General features: G+C 38.2%; 1 protein-coding gene across 4 annotated transcripts in view; it reads left to right on the plus strand.

Moving 5' to 3' along the window:
* Window positions 1-13,983, plus strand: part of LOC139756293 (SWI/SNF-related matrix-associated actin-dependent regulator of chromatin subfamily A member 5-like) — a 51,710-nt gene that overhangs the window by 34,856 nt on the left and 2,871 nt on the right. For all 4 annotated transcript variants that reach the window (XM_071675555.1, XM_071675556.1, XM_071675557.1 and 1 more), the window contains 11 exons: window positions 1,619-1,797; window positions 5,368-5,533; window positions 5,938-6,152; window positions 6,318-6,432; window positions 7,120-7,258; window positions 8,126-8,274; window positions 8,706-8,815; window positions 9,670-9,793; window positions 10,572-10,685; window positions 11,835-12,050; window positions 13,809-13,970. In XM_071675555.1, the coding sequence (XP_071531656.1) occupies window positions 1,619-1,797; window positions 5,368-5,533; window positions 5,938-6,152; window positions 6,318-6,432; window positions 7,120-7,258; window positions 8,126-8,274; window positions 8,706-8,815; window positions 9,670-9,793; window positions 10,572-10,685; window positions 11,835-12,050; window positions 13,809-13,970 (1,689 nt within the window). The remainder of the gene's footprint in view (window positions 1-1,618; window positions 1,798-5,367; window positions 5,534-5,937; window positions 6,153-6,317; window positions 6,433-7,119; window positions 7,259-8,125; window positions 8,275-8,705; window positions 8,816-9,669; window positions 9,794-10,571; window positions 10,686-11,834; window positions 12,051-13,808; window positions 13,971-13,983) is intronic.

The raw sequence follows: 13,983 nt of genomic DNA on the forward strand, positions 1-13,983 counted from the left end.
GGAAATGAAATGTTTGAGGACAATATGTTGTGTGAGGTAGTTTGATCGAGTAAGTAATGATAGGGTAAGAGAGATGTGTGCTAATAAAAAGAGTGTGGTTGAGAGAGCAGAAGAGGGTGTTTTGAAATGGTTTGGTCACATGGCAAGAATGAGTGTGGAAAGATTGACAAAGAGGATATATGTGTCAGAGGTGGAGGGAACGAGAATTGGGAGACCAAATTGGAGGTGGAAGGATGGAGTGAAAAAGATTTTGACCGATTGGAACCTAAGCATGCAGGAGGATGAAAGGAGTGCAAGGAATAGAGTGCATTGGAATGATGTGGTATACTGGGGTCGATGTGCTCTCAGTGGATTGAACCAGGGCATGTGAGGTGTCTGGGGTAAACCATGGAAAGTTTTGTGGGGCCTGGATGTGGAAAGGGAGCTGTGGTTTTGGTGCATTATACATGACAGGTAGAGACTTGAGTGTGAACGAATGTGGCCTTTGTTGTCTTTTCCTAGAGCTAGAGATAGAGAAGAAAGAATACCACTTATGTATCTCTTGCATATTGTAGGTGAGTAAGAAGGGTGGAAGTAGAGGCTGGAGACCTTCCTCTCCTATTAATATTGCTCAAAAACAAGAACAGAACAAGGAGCGAAAGCAGAAACTGGTGTGTTTGAATTAGTGTGGATGTAACAAGGAGACAGCAGGTAGGTGCCATGTTTAATGAGAGGAACATGGATGTTCTGTTTCTAATTGAGACCTATGTTAAAGGGAATGCTTAGAGCAATCATTTGCATGCATGTCCATGACTAAAAACACTGTATGTACCTTGTTTATCACAGGGGTATTGGGAGGGCCAGTCCCCTCTTGTACAAGATAGTTGATGTAGCCACCCAAGGGCAAAATGATCTACAATTAGCTTTCATCTATATGTAATCTTTCCACATTTCGTAATTGTCCTCATTAACCACCACTTCAGGTGAATGAATGATTTGCAGAAGTGTTGTATGGATGGTTCTTTATCAAGTATCCTCGTTTTAATCTGATCAAAGATATAATATGGGTACCACAGGGCAAAATGATCTCAAACTGGTGAAGGTTTCAAAAGCCTTCTTTTCAGGAACTATTTGGCACTTTGAACCATTATTTCACCACAGTACATAAATGGTTATGGATGGCTCCCTGTCAGATTTTCTCCTTTTAGCCAATTTAACTTCTGATCTGACCACCAGGCCATATGTAGCCAGGTGAGCTATATTGGCTCATGAGTCTTTGGTTTGGATTTATGTTGGGTTGTGTTAATGATCTTCCGATTTGGACTTTCCATGGGGTTAATGAAATATATACATGTAGAAAATAGACATTTGCACCTATGTATATGATGCATTTATCGTGGATATAGCAAGAATACATAAGAATCAATGTAGTATTATGTTAGACACCATGGAGTGGGACTCGTGTGTAGTTGGTGATAAAAGAAAGGAAATTATTGTCTAATTTTATGTCATTAACATGCCATTGTAGTACTCATCAATAGCTACTATTGGGCATGAACTATAGCGGCATGAACTATAGCAACAACAGAAACATTCAGTTTTAGTTTCTTCATATCTTAAATTAATCCATTTTCCACAGGATTTTGATTCTTGGTTCAACACCAATAGTTGCTTAGGTGATACCAGCTTGGTGGAACGTTTACATGCTGTCTTAAGGCCCTTCTTGCTGCGTAGGCTGAAGTCAGATGTAGAGAAGCGTCTTTTGCCTAAGAAGGAGACAAAGGTGTATATTCAGCTTAGTAAAATGCAGCGAGAATGGTGAGTCCTGAATTATTGAGACTTCATTTATACATACACTACATTTTATAGGAACCAAGGTATTTTGTGATTTTTTGTAATTTTCAGGTACTAACAAGAGACACATCTATCTTTGTACAAGAATGTTGTTTTTGGAACTCATTAATACATCCCTGCTGCCTTTCATACTACTTTCATACTATTCGCCATTTCCCGCAATAGCGAGGTAGCATTAAGAACAGAGGACTGGGCCTTTGAGGGAATATTGTCCCTGCTGCCTATGTGTCATTAATACATCCCTGCTGCCTATGTGTGAATAGTTTTAAACTAGAATCATCAAGCATCAAGTGGATCCCAAGAGAACCAACCCCCCTTAACACACACACACACACACACGCACACTACTGGGGTCGACCCAGGAAACAGTGATTAAGTATAATAAAAAATGTACATATATATAGAGTGCAGAATGGAAAAAGGTGAGAGCAAATGACGTAAGGGGAGTGGGGGAGGAATGGGATGTATTTACGGAAGCAGTGATGTTTTGTGCAAAAGATGCCTGTGGCATAAGAAATGTGGGAGGTGGGCAGATTAGAAAGGATGGTGAGTGGTGGGATGAAGTGAGATTATTAGTGAAAGAGAAGAGAGAGGCTTTTGGTCGATTTTTACAGGGAAGTAATGCAAATGAGTGAGAGATGTTTAAAAGAAAGAGGCAAGAGGTCAAGAGAAAGGTGCAAGAGATGAAAAAGAGGGCAAATGAGATTTGGGTGAGAGAGTATCATTAAATTTTAGGGAGGATAAAAAGATGTTTTGGAAGGAGGTAAATAAGTGCGTAAGACAAGAGAACAAATAGAAACATCAGTGAAGGGGGCTAATGGGGAGGTAATAAAAAGTAGTGGTGAAGTGAGAAGGAGATGGAGTGAGTATTTTGAAGGTTTGTTGAATGTGTTTGATGTGGCAGATGTAGGGATTTTTGGTCGAGATGGTGTGCAAAGTGAGAGGGTCAGGGAGAATGGTTTGGTAAACAGAGAAGAGGTAGGGAAAGCTTTGCAGAAGATGAAAGCTGGCAAGGCAGCGGGTTTGGATGGTATTGTAGTGGAATTTATTAATAAAGGGGGTGACTGTGTTTTTGACTGGTTGGTAAGGATATTCATTGTATGTATGGTTCATGATGAAGTGCCTGAGGATTGGCGGAATGCATGCATAGTGCCATTGTACAAAGTCAGAGGGGTTAAAGGTGAGTGTTCAAATTACAGAGGTATAGGTTTGTTCAGCATTCCTGGGAAATTTATGGGAGGGTATTGATTGAGAGGGTGAAGGCATGTACAGATCATCAGATGGGGAAGAGCAGTGTGGTTTCAGAAGTGGTAGTGGATGTGTGGATCAGGTGTTTGCTTTGAAGAATATTTATGAGAAATACTTAGAAAAACAGATGGGTTTGTATGTGGCAATTATGGATCTGGAGAAGGCATATGATAGGGTTGATAGAGATGTTTTGTGGAAGGTATTAAGAGTATATGGTGTGGGAGGTAAGTTGCTAGAAGCAGTGAAAAGTTTTTACCCAGGATGCAAGGCATGTGTATGAGTAGGGAGAGAGGAAAGTGATTGGTTCCCAGTGAATGTCGGTTTGCGGCAGGGGTGCGTGATATCTCCATGGTTGTTTAATTTGTTTATGGATGGGGTTGTTAGGGAGGTGATTGCAAGAGTTTTGGAGAGAGGGGCAAGTATGCAGTCTGTTCTGGATGAGAGGGCTTAGGAAGTGAGTCCATTGTTGTTCGCTGATGATACAGCACTGGTGGCTGATTCTGGTGAGAAACTACAGAAGCTGGTGACTGAGTTTGGTAAAGTGTGTGAAAGAAGAAAGCTGAGAGTGAATGTGAATAAGAGCAAGGTTATTAGGTTCAGTAGGGTTGAGGGACAAGTTAATTGGGAGGTAAGTTTGAATGGAGAAAAACTGGAGAAAGTGAAGTGTTTTAGATATCTGGGAGTGGATTTAGCAGCAGATGGAACCATGTAAGTGGAATTAAGTCACAGGGTGGGGGGAGGGGCGAAGGTTCTGGGAGCATTGAAAAATGTGTGGAAGGCGAGAACGTTATCTTGGAGAGCAAAAATATGTATGTTCGAAAGAATAGTGGTTCCAACAATGTTGTATGGTTGTGAGGCATGGGCTATAGATAGAGTTGTGCAGAGGAGGGTGGATGTGTTGGAAATGAGATGTTTGAGGACAATATGTGGTGTGAGGTGGTTTGATTGAGTAAGTCATGAAAGGGTAAAAGAGATGTGTGGTAATAAAAAGAATGTGGTTGAGAGAGCAGAAGAGGGTGTTTTGAAATGGTTTGGTCACATGGAGAGAATGAGTTAGGAAAGATTGACAAAGAGTATATATGTGTCAGAGTTAGAGGGAATGTTGAGAAGTGGGAGACCAAATTAGAGGTGGGAGGATGGAGTGAAAAAGATTTTGAGCAGCCGAAGCCTGAACATACTGGAGGGTGAAAGGCGTGCAAGGAATAGATTGGAATGATGTGGTATACCGGGGTTGACGTGCTGTCAGTGGATTGAACCTGGGCATGTGAAGTGTCTGGGGTAAGCCATGGAAAGCCATCAGCTGCCATGGTTATACTCTTCACAGTGGAGAGATCAACAACAATACTATCCTTCCAGCTGGTAATACTATCCACTTTGGTCTAAGTAACATGAGAAGTTAACCTACAGGAGTGCCATGATCCTCTTGTTGGAAAGGCATTGATTAGAAGGCAAAATAATGGTAAACAACAGACTGGGCAACAAAAAAAGGAAAATAACTTGGGCATCCCCCTAGACAAAGGTGTGAGGCAACCTGAGGTTGCCCAATTTCTCAGCAGTTAGTGAACAGGTAACTGTTTTTATTAGAAAAGACACAACTTCATGCTCCTTGTTTTTTAGACTGGTAGTATGATACTGCAGTTTGACAGCCCATCTCCTTTGAAGATTAGAATTTTACTTTTACCTGCATTTGCTTTTAAAAGAGGAAGATAATTTTGTGTGTCAGGATAAATTAGTTCCATCTGTCTTATGCTTTTTTGTTAAATGGATTTGTAACCTGCTTAGGGATTATGAAGCAACTGCTGCCTTGTCTTTCTGCTTCTCTTTTGCAGGTATACTGCATAACTTGGCATCTCTTAGTTCTTGGGTGGTAGAATTTTGAGTGGTCAATTTTTTTATGTTGCTTATTAATGGTCAAGATACTAGTGGTATTGCTAAGCTAGATGGGATCTTATTTCTTTTCACTTTCAAGGAAAAATGTAAGCTTGAAGCAAAAGCTGTTGATTATCCATTAAATAATGTTCTTTAGGATCCAATAGAAATCTTTTTTATTTAAGACTGAGGACTTTGGCTGATCAAAACCACAGTAAAAAGATTTTTTCAAGGTTTAGTTTAGTGAGTTTAGGGATGCCAAAAGATTCCCTAAAATGAAATAAAACCAATGTGTACTCAGTTTTATGAAGGCCTTCTTTGTCCTATTGCTGGTATTTCTGTCGTTCTTTTGCCTTTTCAGTTGTGCCTTCATACTGCTATGCCTTTACATTTATGACTTGTTATAATTCTTTTAAGGTACACTAAAATCTTGATGAAGGACATTGACATCGTAAATGGTGCTGGTCGTACAGAGAAGATGCGTTTGCAAAACATTTTGATGCAGCTGCGCAAGTGTTGTAATCACCCATATCTTTTTGATGGTGCAGAGCCAGGCCCACCATACACCACTGATTACCATTTGGTAAGTTCCTTTATCCAGCTTTATCATTTTCATGTTATGGAACGTGATCACCATACACTTACTATTGTTACCCATGATACTTTCTTATAACCACTCTTAATTGTTATGTCCTAGGATTCAGCCCATGATATATATCAGGCTGAGCTATCATTAAACTGGTCAGAGATATATATAGATAGATAGATATGTGTGTGTGTGGATGTACGCTTTCTTCTTCTGTTCCTGGTGCTACCTTGCTAAAGTGGGAAATGGCATCCAAGAATGAAAAGAAATATAGTTTTTTCATACTTAGTTGTTGTTTCCTGTATTTGTAAGGTATCATGAGGAATAGAAGAGGAAAAGTATATATAAAACAGACAATTTGAAATTTGTGGGGTCTCAATTTATGTGGTTTCCCTTTACAGGTGGAAAACTCTGGAAAGATGATTGTCCTTGACAAGCTGTTGCCCAAACTCCAGGAAATGGGTTCACGGGTCCTGCTTTTCTCCCAAATGACACGCATGTTGGATATCATGGAGGATTACTGTGTTTGGCGTAAATACACATATTGTCGAATTGATGGTCAGACAGCCCATGAAGACCGACAGAGGCAGATAGATGAATTCAATATGCCGAATTCGTTAGTATTGTTGTTCACTTGAAAATGAGTTATGTGTCCTCAACCAGTTCCATTTAATCCATATTTTTCAGTTGAGTATAAAGAGTGATTTAAGTGATATGTGTGAAGTACAACACACTCTTGTGAAAGGTAATAGAAAAGATCTGTATGTTCTTTTATCAACAGAGACAAGTTCCTTTTTATGTTGTCAACACGTGCTGGAGGTCTTGGTATTAATTTGGCCACTGCAGACATTGTTATCCTTTTTGACTCTGACTGGAACCCACAGATGGATTTACAGGTACTTTTCTTCGTACTTTTTTTTTTTTTTCAGATATGGCTTGTGCTGGGATGAGAGCATATGAGAAAGGGTAGTGGTTTGTGAGTTGAGGAAGTTAAGTTGTTGGTAAACGGGAAAAGAAAGGCATTTTGTATTACTTGGAGGGAGGAAGTGTAATTCACTGGGAGATATATAAGAGGAAGTGGCAGAAGGTCAAGAGGAAGGTGCAGGGGCTGAAAAAGAGATAATTTATTTAGATATGACGTAGGTAAGAACCTACTTAGGAGAATTGTGTAGAAGATATGCATGAAAAATATAATTTATTGTATCATTTTATTGAATATATTTTGACAGTTTCAAACTGAAGATTATGACTGATGCTAGGTAACACTTCCAGGTATTACACCTAGTAATGTTGGATTGTGTTTCTATTTGTGAAGTGGGCCAGGATGTACAGCTTATTGATAGAATCCCAGAACGTGTCACATGGCGTTTGGGTATGGCTTTGAAAAAGTTTTAATTGGTCATCTTTTAGATATTGTCAAATGGACGCTAACCTGACCACTAAGTCACAAAGGCATGCAAGCTCATACTTGGTTACAGTTGAGATAAATGTCTTTTCCTCAAAGTTCTTGTGTATCCATCTTTTGGTAATTGATAGTATGATTTATAAGATTTAGTCAACAATTTCATATCACTCCTGTATAGGCTATGGACAGAGCTCATCGAATTGGCCAGAAGAAACAGGTGAAGGTGTTCCGTATGATCCAGGAAAACTCAATGGAGGAAAAACTTGTCGAACGTGCTGAAGTGAAACTTCGCCTTGACAAGATGGTCATTCAGCAAGGTGAGAAAGATATATACCTAGAGATGAGGTGATATGAAATTGAAGATTTTTTCCACCATGTTGCAAGCATATAGTGTTAACTGTCTTCCTGTTCTTTCACTATTAGTCCAAACCTTGAGGCCTAAAATTTGAATTTTGTGTAAGTGATCAACCCCCAAAGTTGTCATTGATGTTTTACGTGGATTTAACTTCAGTATTCTTGAAACCAGGTTTAGTACAAAAATTTAAGGTGGAGAAAGCACTCAGAATGGCAGTAATTCAAGATAGCATCCAATAATGTTAAAAGCCTCCAATAATGTTAAAATTCCATATAATTTATTTCAGTTCTAGTAGCTTAGGTATATAATAAGGTGCTAAACAATGTTGTAAAGGTGAAAGGATCAAGATATACACACACACAAAAAAAAAAAGAGAGAGAGAAAGATTGCCTTCAAGTAGTTACACTGTGAGCAAGAAGTCATCTTCTTGCTATGTAGGTATCCATTATTTCCCTGATTCTGAATGGATTGCAGACTTGAAACTACAGATAGCATATTTTGAAATTATGTTGCTTAGCAGCAGTTCTGCATGATCATGCTATATTTTAAACAGACTGTGACATTACTTATTACATGAATCCCATAACTAAGTCCAGATAGAGAGGCATATCTTGCATTCATACATATTTTTATTTACATTTCTTCAATAACCCCCATTAGCTGCAAGTTTCCTTGTGGATATAGTTGACCATGATCACAGAACTAATTTTTTTGTTTTGTTTGGATTATAAGTAGTAGTTGTCAGACAGATTATGAACAGAATTTTTTCATGTCATGTCTGAGATTGATTAAAATCACTTTCTGCTTTGTCACATTTCCGGTCATGCAGGTCGCTTGATGGATAACAAGTCTAATGCTTTGGCTAAGGATGAAATGTTGGCTATGATTAGGCATGGTGCAAACGAGGTATTCAAAGGCAAAGATGATGAATTCACTGATGAAGACATTGATGCTATTATTGGTAGGGGTGAAGAGAAGGTGAGTGTAATAAGTGTTTGAAGGAAAATCTTTTTGTTATATTAAGGTAAATATCTAAGAGAACCATTACTGGGTTACATTTCAAGACGTAGAAGATAATATTTCAGATACTTGGTTGGGGAAATAACCTGATGTGTTTAGATTAATAGGAGAATTAACAAAAGTTTAATCTTTTCTTCATTTTAAATGTGTTCTCAGCAACATGAGACGGTTCCTTATATGAAATCTTAAGCCATTTAGTATACAAGGTTTGGGGAATATCTTAAGTTATAATGCTGGTGAGTAATCACAATAATCAGTTTGATGTTTATTGTTTGTACTCAGACAGAAGAGTTGAATAAGAAGTTAGAGGCTGGTTTGGGGAATATCTTAAGTTATAATGCTGGTGAGTAATCACAATAATCAGTTTGATGTTTATTGTTTGTACTCAGACAGAAGAGTTGAATAAGAAGTTAGAGGCTCTTGGCGAATCTTCACTTCGACAATTTACACTCGATGTTCCCACAAACTCAGTATACCAGTTTGAGGGAGAAGATTACAGGTATGTTTACTTATTAGAATGAAGCAGAATTAAACTGGAGAGATGATTCTTTAGAAACAGGTGTACCTTAATTGTATATCTGTATATTAATGCAGTTATCAGTACACTTATGGTCATGTCCCTTCCCTTAGCTCTTTCTCCTTTTCCAGCACATACATCCTCTTAGTCAGCCTCTTTTTACTTATCATCTTCATATATCAAAACCATTTCAGCATACACAAGTCAGCTTTCTCCACCATAGTCTGCTTACTACCATGCATCTCTCTTAACTGTTAGTCCCATGATGATCTCCCCTCAGGTATTTCTGCTCTCATCCATTCATTTACGCTTAGGATCCAAGACATGCATCCAGATAACACTGTAAGGACCACAGTACCATCAGGTATTCTCAAAAAATCCTCAGTACAAGGACCTTTGCCCTTTCTCCCAACTTGTGATTCACTTCAATTCCCATTGTTCCATCCATTGCAGTATCCATTCCCAGGTGTCTAAAGCACTTCACATCCTTGAGGTTCTCCCCATTAAACTTAACCTTTTCTTTTTCTTTTGTCTTCATTTAACATTTTAATTCCTTGTTCTGAGACAGATTTTCTTTTCATTCCTCCATCTGTCTATATATCTACCTCTTAAAAAGAAATGACTTGAGTTTTTCTTAGCTGTAAGTTTAAGGTGTTATATCCATGTGGGCATTATGCATGTTAAAACAAATTATGTTTTTTGTTTATAAGAGCTGCATAATTTTATTACATGGACATTGAAGAGACAGCAGAGTAGATGTATTGTAAAACAATGCTTATTTTTGTGTTTCCAGGGATTTATACAAAAACTTGTATTTTCTTTCTCTTTTTGTCAAGGAACAAACAGAAGGCTATTGTTGGAATGTGGATTGAACCTCCAAAGCGAGAGAGGAAGGCAAATTATGCAGTTGATGCGTATTTCAGAGAAGCACTCAGAGTCTCAGAACCCAAGGCGCCAAAGGTAAGTTTGTCCGTATCTCAGCCACAGAACTAGAGGGAAACACAAAGCACCTATCAGTTGATTTTTTCCTTATTATGTGTTGGAATAACCTGTATGTTTGAGATGATCTGTATTGTATCTTTTAGCATGGAGAGTCATACAAATTTTGAATTTGATCTACTTTATCTGATGAGTCTGATAAGTGACTGAGCAAAACTTGTGAAACTGAAGTAGCAGCTGTTTTCTGTAGCCATCCATTAAATCTTTAGTAAGATTTATATTTTGCATCAGCACATCCCATGTAATACTTCATTATTCTTGTTTTTTAAATCACTGGTGGTTACAGGAAAGTACTGTTTTGAGTTGTATTTTCCAAGTCATTTTTGGTTTGTATTATGTTGTTTCATCAAACCAAGAAAAGCCAGTAGTAGGGGCCTCAGACTTATGAATGGGTTATGTTTCTGGTTCTTGTTCATAAGTTTAATTGTTTGTAAGTTGGAAAATAAAAAGAAACATGCATGAAAGTGCAAAAATTAGGTGTTTTATGTTAGTAGTGGATGATGTCATGTGATGAATTAAGAATTATATATCTTTGTTAACAAGTAGATTTATCTTTCAGATTACTCTAAAATCAACTTTTAGGAGTTTTTTATCCATTTTACATAGAAACCTGGCTATAAGAAAAGATTTTTGATAATATTTTAAATTTGCATGCTATTTAACATAGGCGTATTTAAAATTTTTCATGATTATTGGTTATAGATAAGATAGCTTAATTTTATCCTTCATGTTGCTTCAGGCACCACGACCACCCAAGCAGCCTGTTGTTCAAGATTTTCAGTTCTTCCCACCCAGATTGTTTGAGCTTTTGGATAAAGAAATATACTACTACCGGAAGACTGTTAGCTACAAAGTGAGTAGCTTTTTGTGTTACTTTGGAGAGGCCACATTGTCAGCTTCAACATGTATTTTATAGAATGGGTTAGCTATAAGTTGATTACAGTATTGTAATTTTGAAAAAGGATGAAGTAAAGAGTACCTCTTTGTCACATGGCTGAAAGGAAATGTTATTTGCAAAGTAACCGTAATGTTGCATTAGGTGTTTCACTTTTTTTTCATAGGAACTTTTAGCCGTATGTGTTTATGTACCTTTCAGATACCTGCACTGTGTTGCTAATGCTTTTATGTGCTCCTTGGCATGTATTTTGGCTAAGATTCCAAACTTAGAAATTAGCTCCATAAAATGTTGTTTACTTTAGTAATCATTTGTATCTAGCCTTGTTTTGACTGCTCACTTCCCAGTAAGTGATGAAGGAACCTGTTCGCTTCGTAAATATATACAGTACATGACATCATCCCAGCCTCACACTTCAAAAATATACACACGCACAAATTCCCCCCATCCCCTAACACACACACACAGCTGACAAAATATATACATGGTGAAATGGATTACCAAGTGTGGGGAGAAATCATTGCACAGTGACACCTCAGCAACCACCTATGCATGGCAGGCAGCCTCTACATAGAGCTGCAACACTTGATCTGTAATTAGCCGTTTAGTGAGGCTGCTCAGCTTATGTAAATGTCTCTGTAGAGAAGTTAAGGAGCTGGATTACATATGTATAGTATCATATTATTATATAAAGGATTTTATGATATATATTTATTAATAGGTATTATATTGATATTCCAAAGTATGAAAGAATAGTATTCTATATTGAAATTTTTATAAGATTGTAAACCTTGTTTACTTTGAAATTAAAAAGGGCCTTTTACAGGATTAAAAGATATGCATTGTACTTTCACTGTGCAATTATTTTCGACCTTAATATCATTATGTGATTGAAACATGATATATCCATTGGAACAGTAGGAGCCAATCCCTGTGCACATGACATGTGGAGCAGGAAGGAATTTTTGACCTTCTTGATAACATTATGGGATTGAAACATGATATATCCATTGGAACAGTAGGAGCCAATCCCTGTGCACATGGCACATGTGGAGCACGAAGGAATTTACAATGTAATTCTTGCAATGACTAATTTCTTTGTTGCAGGTACCCAAGAATCCTGAATTCATGGGAGAAGCTGCTCGCATCCAGAGGGAGGAACAACAAAAGATTGATGAAGCAGAGCCAGTTACAGAGGAGGAGATGGAGGAACGAGATCATCTTCTTACACAGGGTTTCCTTAATTGGAGTAAGCGAGACTTCAACCAGTTCATAAAGGCCAATGAAAAATATGGCCGAGATGACATTGAAAACATTGCCAAGGTAAGTTTTAAGTGTAATTACAATATGTGTATACTCTTTTTCCCCTATGGATTGCTCTTACTAGCCTGTGATTTTTTGAGACATTCTCCAAGAAACTCAGGTGGTAGGACCTTCCTGCCCGTGGTGTCTTGTGTGAACTGCTGGCCGTTCTACCCTTTGTTGTCCATTCATCTATGGTATTGGCATCTCATTCTTATTTGATCCACCTTTGGCCAGTCAGAAGATGACACAAAGATGATTTGACTGACACAAACAAACCTTAGCACATCTCAGTGCAAAATTCATAAGCATGTCCCAATGCAGCCTACTGACAGTACATTGTCCCTTGTATACCACATCACTCAGTCACTATCCCATTCATACCCCATATCTTTCCACATGTTCTGGCTCTGATCACTGAAAGCATCTTTAACTTCATTCTCCCATCAGCAGTGGAGTCTTCACCTTTTTTCCTCCACTTCTTTCAGGTGTACACTCTTAGTGAGCCTCTTATCCATTATCCTATCCATATCTCCTAACCATTTCAGCATATCTTCTTTTGCTCTCTCTCATTTCATACTCAGTCATCCATCCTCACTCCACATTTTCTCCTTAAGCACTTCATTTCCAAGCAGTCTCCCTCTCCCTTACTTTCGTATTTAGGGTCTGCCTCTCATCTGTACTGCACCACTGGGACTACTTTCCCAGCAAACATATATACCTTCCCTCGCCTCTTTCCACACACTCCTTAAAGCACCCAGGACAAATGACCTCTCACCCAATTAATGATAATGCTCCCATACTTCCACTCCCTGGTATTTAAAACACACTATTTCTTCCAAGTTCTCTCCATTGAAAGTCACACTCAAACCAACCTGTTTCTCAACTGACTCCTTTCACTCTCTCACCCATACTTAGACACTAGCCTCAGCAGTTTCTCGAGTTTGCCACCAGAGCTTTTTTGACAACAGAAACAAACCCATCTCTCAGGTTCCCCTACCCCTAGCATAATATTTACCCCCCACCACCCAATCACTCTGCCTCAATGGAGACCCAATTTCACTTAGAACCATTCTCTCGCACATACACCTTACTCTTTTTATTAAAACCCCTATGCTTCAGATAGCCTTCTATAAGGCATATGTAATCTCCCTATCATGTGTTTTCTCTGGATCCACAGATGTCAAACACAAACTCCTCTCTTTTTCTAAGTATTTTTCACAAATTCTTCAGGTAAACATTTGATCCCCTCCTGCACAACTCATAAATCCATGTCATTTTTCCAGAATCGTTTCCTGTGCATGACATTTATGCCTTTCACCACTCTACCATACAAGTAACCAGGTATGCTCATGAGACATACCTTTATAATTTGAGCATTCACATTCGTCCCCTTTGCTTATTTATGATAACTCCATACTGTGCTAAAAATTTTTTACAATTGTTCCAGCATTGGAGAGTTTATGACATTACATAAGGATCTACACCTCATTTCTGTTCTGATTGGTTTATCAAGTCGAACATTTCCTACACCTGTATGTGTATTTTTATAGGTATGACACCATGCTTATATTCACCCCTCTGCATAGATTTTTTTTTTCTCAACTTTATCTTCGATGACCACAATCCTACATTTCTTTTCATTATCTTTCCTTTTAAAACCTATTACATCTCACATTTCTTTTCTTCCATATTTGATTTAGATAATGAACAAAATGTATCTTATTACATGAAAAGTCTCGGATGTGGTCCAGAATATAGTTCTTTTTGACTTTACAGGAGGTTGAAGGGAAAACTCCTGAGGAGGTGATGGAGTATTCAGCTGTATTTTGGGAACGCTGCTCAGAGCTTCAGGATTGTGATCGTATTCTTGCACAAATTGAGAGGGGTGAGGCAAAAATCCAGCGCAGGGCATCAATCAAGAAGGCACTTGATGCAAAGGTGAGAAATATTA

The sequence above is a fragment of the Panulirus ornatus genome, chromosome 21, assembly GCF_036320965.1.
Source record: "Panulirus ornatus isolate Po-2019 chromosome 21, ASM3632096v1, whole genome shotgun sequence".
Lineage (NCBI taxonomy): Eukaryota > Metazoa > Arthropoda > Malacostraca > Decapoda > Palinuridae > Panulirus > Panulirus ornatus.